The sequence below is a fragment of the Dipodomys spectabilis genome, unplaced genomic scaffold (genome assembly GCF_019054845.1).
Source record: "Dipodomys spectabilis isolate Male_0828 unplaced genomic scaffold, ASM1905484v1 ptg000024l, whole genome shotgun sequence".
NCBI lineage: Eukaryota > Metazoa > Chordata > Mammalia > Rodentia > Heteromyidae > Dipodomys > Dipodomys spectabilis.
In genome coordinates this window covers 30,275,006-30,281,676 of record NW_024870701.1, presented here as the reverse complement: position 1 = coordinate 30,281,676, position 6,671 = coordinate 30,275,006, and the positions used below count along the sequence as shown (strand labels likewise).

Genomic DNA, 6,671 nt, shown 5'->3' with positions numbered 1-6,671 from the left:
ATAATGATCTCAAAATAGATCCTGAAAATTACTCACTAGATAATTGGCAATGACAGTATCTTGTTATGAGTAAATCAATCTCATCACTGGAAAAATGAACAGAAACTGAAAAACATACCCAAACAATTATCTTTAACATTTAATGAAGGCTAAGCATTCCCTACTATGGACAGACAGGGGACATCATAATTTGGATCCAAAGAAATTGATTTAAAAAATGATCATCAAATTTTGCCACAGTAACAGTGACAATGTTTTTACTCACTCTCTTTCCAGTAGGAACACCTTAAATATTATCCAATAGTTTTCTATTTTTGTGGCACAAATATTAAAATTGTGAAAAGTATTTGACAAAAAAAAACACTATTGGAGAGATTACCCAACTGTGATCAATCTAGGAAGCTGGCATGGTTGGTGCTATAGAAATTGGAGGGGCTGAGCAGTTTACTGAGAAATACACTGGGGGCCAATCCCAGAAACAGCTTCCAAATGTTTTCATTCCTGGCATATTTCTGGGTCTAGCCTACCCCAAGAATGTTATAAACAGTATTCCCCTTGGATTGGTGTTTTTCTGAAACTGATTCAATACCAGATGGAGATTGGTAGGGGAAGAGGGCACTGGGATTTTAGAGTTTCCAGTGTTGTAATTAAAGATAGATAGATAGATGATAGATAGATAGATAGATAGATAGATAGATAGATAGATAGATAGATAGATAGATAGACAGACAGATAGACAGATAGACACACACTATGTATGGAAAATGATATAATTTAAAATTTTATAGAAAGAGGAGTAATTATGTCAAAATGATATGTTTGCCATCAAAAGAGAAAACCTGAGGTACATTGCCATTGTTATTGATAAAGTGGATGGGTATTTTAAAATGGTATTTTGAGTTGGGCTACTCAGGAGGCTGAGATCTGAGGATCGTGGTTTGAAGCTAGCCTGGGTAGGAGTCCATGAGACTCTTACCTCCAATTAATCACAGAAAAGGCTGGAAGTGGCACTCTGGCTCAAATGGTAGAGCACTAGCCTTGAGGAAAACGAAGCTCAAGGACAGTGCCTAAACCCAGAATTCAAGCCCCAGGACTGGATAAAATAAAATAAAATGGCATTTAGAGATGAATGGCTTATGTGTTTCAGAAAATGAGATTAAAAACATTAATGAAATGGCAGTTGTCACAGTGATAACAATAGACCAATGAAGATGTCTTTATGATAATTTTTAGAAAGAAAAATGAAGGCAGCTTTATATGAAAAAAATAAACTGATCACCAGTTTTGGTGAGAAAAAATAAAGCTCTATCTCTACTCAGCCCTCAAATATAGCTCAACTAAAGGTATTTCCCTTTGACAAAATAAAAATATCTTGTAATAGAGAATGAGGTATTGCTAATTTTAATGACATTAAGATTCACAATGACCACAAAATTCATTTATCATTATTCTGAAGTTGTTGGTTTTGCAAAGTGATACACCTGCATTTTGAATTGGGTGTGAGCTGGGGCAAATATAGACATTCTAGTGCTTTTGTAAAATAAAAGAAAACCCATAACTACCAGTAACTTTTTTGTTTCATGTCACCAGGAAGTTTAACCTTAAAAAAATTTAAGGTTGTATAAGTTTTCTTGGTTATCTTTTAAAGAAACATTCAATAAACAGTGATGGCTTATTTTTCTTTGTGACTATTAATAAACATTTGCTAAGGAAAAACAAAATGTGAATCTGAATGCCTCCCAAATCAATTCCCAAATTTTGTTTAAAATGGAAACCTCTTAATAATGGAAATTCTCTTAACTCCAAATGTTAATGTCAGCTTTTAATTGGCTGGAGTGGAATTTGGCCAAGTAACTCTTGCAGATATCTGTAAACTATCCAAATGCCATGTTCCCATATTTTATTTTACTTCCGGGCCATTATTCTTGTACTTTGCTATTCACAGTCCTGTTCCTACCGCTGTGCCATTTATTAAAAATAAAAAATGGCATCATTACACAATCTCCTACATCTTAGAAGTCTGACATTCACCCACTTATAAGCTTATCAGTAACTTAATCGTTCTACTGCAGTTTGTTGCATGGGCACAATAATGTTATTCTTAATGAATTACGTGGAATTCTTCATTGTGTATCCACTTTTAGCTAACATTTCCCCCAATGATTCATACTCTGTATAAGTCCAATTTTTTAAAAATTGTGTTCTCCTCATAGTGACCCATATAAACTCACTGATATTTCTTCTGGTATGCTTTCATATAAACTCAGATTCTTTACCTTAAAAAAAAGAGCATCACCTGGAGAAACCTTTGATTTTTGTTTGATTCAGAAGAGTTGATCAATTTGTTTGGCTCTTCTGGTTTCTTAAAACAAATGGTCTGGCAGGAAAGAGAAAGACATACCCTTATGCATGGTCTACTCAATAACGATTTCTTGGGTGTCATTGTTTGGGGCAGTAATATCTGGGAAGGGTTCTTGGTTGTAAGTTCCTAAGTACTCTAGCAGGCACATTTCCTCTCCACTGTCTTTTCTCCATCCAGCTTTCCAGAATTTCCACCATTGACAGCATCTGGGACTTGTGTCTTCTCCACACACTGCTCCATTCGCTTCATTATTAAGTCCAGAAGAGTTTCCACTGACTTCTCCACATTCTGTCCAGTTGCTGCACTTGTTTCAAAATATGGTATTCTAGCATAGAAGAGATTTAAAGAAAAACCATATTTTCAAAAGTTGAACTTGACAAATAAAATTAAACATATGTATCAGCTATCCTGTTTGGAGATGCACATGCATAATGGAATGGATATATCTAGCTACTTAACAAACGCATTACATCATAAGGTTATCATTTTTGTGAATATCTACTTCTTTTGAGTTTTTTCAAGAACTACAGCTCATCATCTCTCCGCACCATTATTGTGCTGTACACAGATTGCTTGAATTTATTGTGTTCTTGACAAATGCTGAAGGTGGATGCTAAGAGTTATTACATAGAAATTTTACAGACAGATATAACAGGAAGAAATCAGACAAAGATAAACAAGATGTAAAAATGAATGACATGAAAAGCACACAGCTCGTGGCAAGATGGTGAAGTCATCTTTTGTTGTTGTTGTTGTTTTGTTTTTTGCTGGATAAGTTGGAAACAATCTCATTATTTTTCTCAATGAGTAAAAAAAAAAATGTGTAGGTGACTCTGTTATGCAAGGAGACCACTGCAGGAAATAGGATGTTGAAGCCTACATTTGAACCTTATTGAAAAGAAAAAATATAAAATAACAGGAGGGAAAAAAATCTCCACCAATGATTCATATACCATTGATCATTTTTATTTCTTTCTAATAAGCAATTCAGAAACATGATTTAGAACCTAGATATACACCAAAGAGAATATTGATATAAATATAGTCCATATGTAATGGTAATTTAAAATTCCAAGAAGACATAAATTTCTCTGAATGAGAAATCTTTACTTTAAAAAATTGGCAGATATAAACTTAAAATTTAAAATGATAAAGACAAATTGTATCTTGAAAATCAATTTGCAATGGCATAGGCTGGTTAACTCATAACAGTCCAGCTACACTGAGGTGAGGGTTACATTATCCAGGTACACAGTTTTATTCTTTTTTTTTTTTTTTTACAGTGAAAGCAGGGGTTATACTGTGGGGGAGGGACATACAAAGCAACAAAGAAATAATCCTATCAATGCGTTAGAAACAATTGAATGAAAGAAAAAAAAACATTTGAATACATAACTTAGGGTTCATTTCCCTAACATCACCTTATCTGACCTTTTCTGCTTGACACAGACATATACAAGATGAGACTCCCTTATAGAGATTATTGAAAGGCAGAAACCTATAGAGTTTAAGAACATGAACTATGGTCTTAGACTCCCAGAGTTGAATTTAATCTCTACTTAAATATGGCCTTCTATCAGGTATTTAATATCTGTGTGAATGAGGCTTCATATAGAAAATTGGGTACCTAGTGTTTAACACAAAGCTATGCAAAGTGAGGTGAATAAAAGTCTAAGGGCAATTTGTAACTGCTAGCACATGATAAGGATACAGTCAATGTCAGGTGCCAGTATGAAGTATTTTATTGGCATACTACATATTTCTCTGGAAGATGGCTTTAAGTTGCTGCCTGTTCTTCCTCTGAGGGGGTTTCCTCCACTCTCCCTCTCATACCCCTTGCTTCAGCCATGAGACAGCAGTCCACAAGGTCAGAGTTCTCAGTGGGACCCACTTACCCGTACTTCTCAGCCAGTTCCCGTGCTTGCCGCTCATTGACTTCCCTCTGGTCTGGCAGGTCTGCCTTGTTGCCAATTAATACTATATCTGGATTTTCACAGTAAGCATTTGCTTGCAGTTGGCCTTGGAAAGAAAACAGATGGAATCAGCAACCCAGTGACAAACAAGGGATGGTACGTGACTGCTCATACTCCAGATTCCTAAATGAATTGTTCGTCTGCAGTCTAGTTGCTTGCTAGTAACGACTGGCCAGTTTGCTTACTCTCTGCAGTCACAGCTTCTTCATCTATTAAATGAAGATGATGCATTATGAGTGATGGAATGTGAAGATACATGAGAGACCTAAATCAACACCTATCCGTGTTCACCTACAGCAGGAAACCCTCTCTTAGCCCCACCAACGGTATCATACTGTGTGTTCCTCGGAATGAAGCAGAGATAACAGGCATCATTTTAAAACACGTACATTTCGCTTGTTCCATTAAGAGGCTGCTACCTCTCTTAATTAATTAATCAGTTAATTACTTGGGATAAATCTCACTCTGTAGTCTAGGCTGGCCTCAAACTGGCTTCTCCTAAGTTTTGAAATTCTAGGCTTATGCAGAAACACTGGGAACCTGGATTTCTCTCTTCTGATATCAAGAGTGATGGTCTATGGAAAGGAACATTTTTGAACAATTGTTTTGTGTAGAAACAAACGATTGTTTGTGTGCTTATATAAGAAGTATTCTCTGTGTGTGTGTGTGTGTGTGTGTGTGTGTGTGTGAAAGAGACAAGGAAGAAAGATACAGAGACAGTAAAAGACAGTCAGAGACAGGAAAGGAAGAGTCAGAAACAGAGGAAAGGAAGTTAGGGAGAAAGGAAAGAAGGATGGGAGGAAGGAAAGGAGGGAAGAAGGAAGGGAAGAGGGATAGAGAGGGAGGGAAGGTGGAAGAAGTGAGAATAGAGGAAGGAAGAAAGAAACAGGAAGAGAAAGGGGAAAGAAAGAAAGGAAAATAGAACCCAATAACCTGTGTTTTTGAAGTTCCGAGGCTACTTTAATGTCTACCTTCAGGCATACTTTGCATACCTTGTCAACATTAGATGAAGAATACAAAGACTAACCCTGACACATCAATGATTTTAGGGTTAGAAAATTCAAGTGTTATTAAACTTAGCTATTAATTGCCTTAAATTCCAACAATATCTTTCTGGAGAATTCAATACAGGGGAGTCACATGTGCCTTGAAAAAAAATAAACAAACCATTCTCTGAAAGAACTTTCTAATCTTATCACTTCCCTGTCTTCTCAGAAGCTAATAATTTCCCCCGAATTTAGGGAAGGGCATACAATATTAAAAGGAAATAAAGGTCGATTCTATGATAAACACTTATTTGGAGAAGCATGTAAGAAAGACAAACTTGGTTAATACCTTCCCCATTGGTTGTCACTGCATTATTGAACTCATATTGTACACAATGAGTTTATATACTATATGTGATTATTTTTGCATATATGTGCTTTGAATATCCACTCAGTAGCAAGTATTCATCAAGATCCAAAATAATATGTGGAACAAAATAGAGAAAAGTCTTCACTTTCATAGAGCCTGTTTTCTGGTGGTAGAAAGAGTCCAATACCCAAGTTAACACAAAAGCATGTACTGCACAGACAAGGTGTGGCAGGATCTGAGGATCCTGGTTTAAAGCCAGCCAGGCAAGAAAAGTCCATAAGACTCTAATCTCCAATTAACCAGCAAAAAGCCAGAAGCAGAGCCGTGGCTCCAGTGGGATAGCACTAGCCTGGAATGAAAAGCTAAGTAGGACTCCCAGGCTCTGAGTTCAAGCTCCAGTCTCAGCATAAAAGAAGTAAAGAAAGAAGTAAACAAGTTATCAAGTGGCCCAAGAAGTGGTTCAAGACTTAGGACCCTGGATTTTATTCCAGACTCAGCGGGAAGTAAAAGACAAACTCTAAGCACAGGGCATAAGATGATACAGCTTTTTAAAAGATTTTTTTTACTCCTTTGTACAACTACTCAAATAAAAATATAAAAATAAATTACACTGGCCACAGATAGCCCTAACCAATCTGGGAATGACAAAAATAGCACCTGCCCCATGAGGCAATTGATCTTGGCTGTTATTGTTCATTCCACTGGGATCAAACATTTTATTAATAACGAAGTGTGAATGAAATATTCCTTTGAGTGCTACAGCAATTTAAAAAAGGTTGTCTTTAGCTGGGCGCCAGTTGCTCACACCTATAATCCCAGCTACTCAGGCTCTGAGATCTGAGGATTGAGATTCAAAACCAGCCCAGGCAGGAACGTCCATGAGACTCTTATCTCCAATTAACCACTAGAAAACCATAAGTAGCACTGTGACACAAGTGGTAGAGCATTAGCCTTGAACTGAAGGGCTCAGGGACAGCACA

General features: G+C 36.6%; 1 protein-coding gene across 1 annotated transcript in view; it reads right to left on the bottom strand.

The window, feature by feature from the left end:
• Positions 1-1,097: 1,097 nt before the first annotated feature.
• Positions 1,098-6,671, bottom strand: part of Rab27b (RAB27B, member RAS oncogene family) — a 56,493-nt gene continuing 50,919 nt past the window's right edge. Inside the window, exons 5-6 of the mRNA XM_042675126.1 lie at positions 4,258-4,381; positions 1,098-2,687 (exon numbers count right to left, since the gene is read on the bottom strand). Coding sequence (XP_042531060.1) covers positions 2,498-2,687; positions 4,258-4,381 — 314 coding nt within the window. The 3' untranslated portion in view covers positions 1,098-2,497. The remainder of the gene's footprint in view (positions 2,688-4,257; positions 4,382-6,671) is intronic.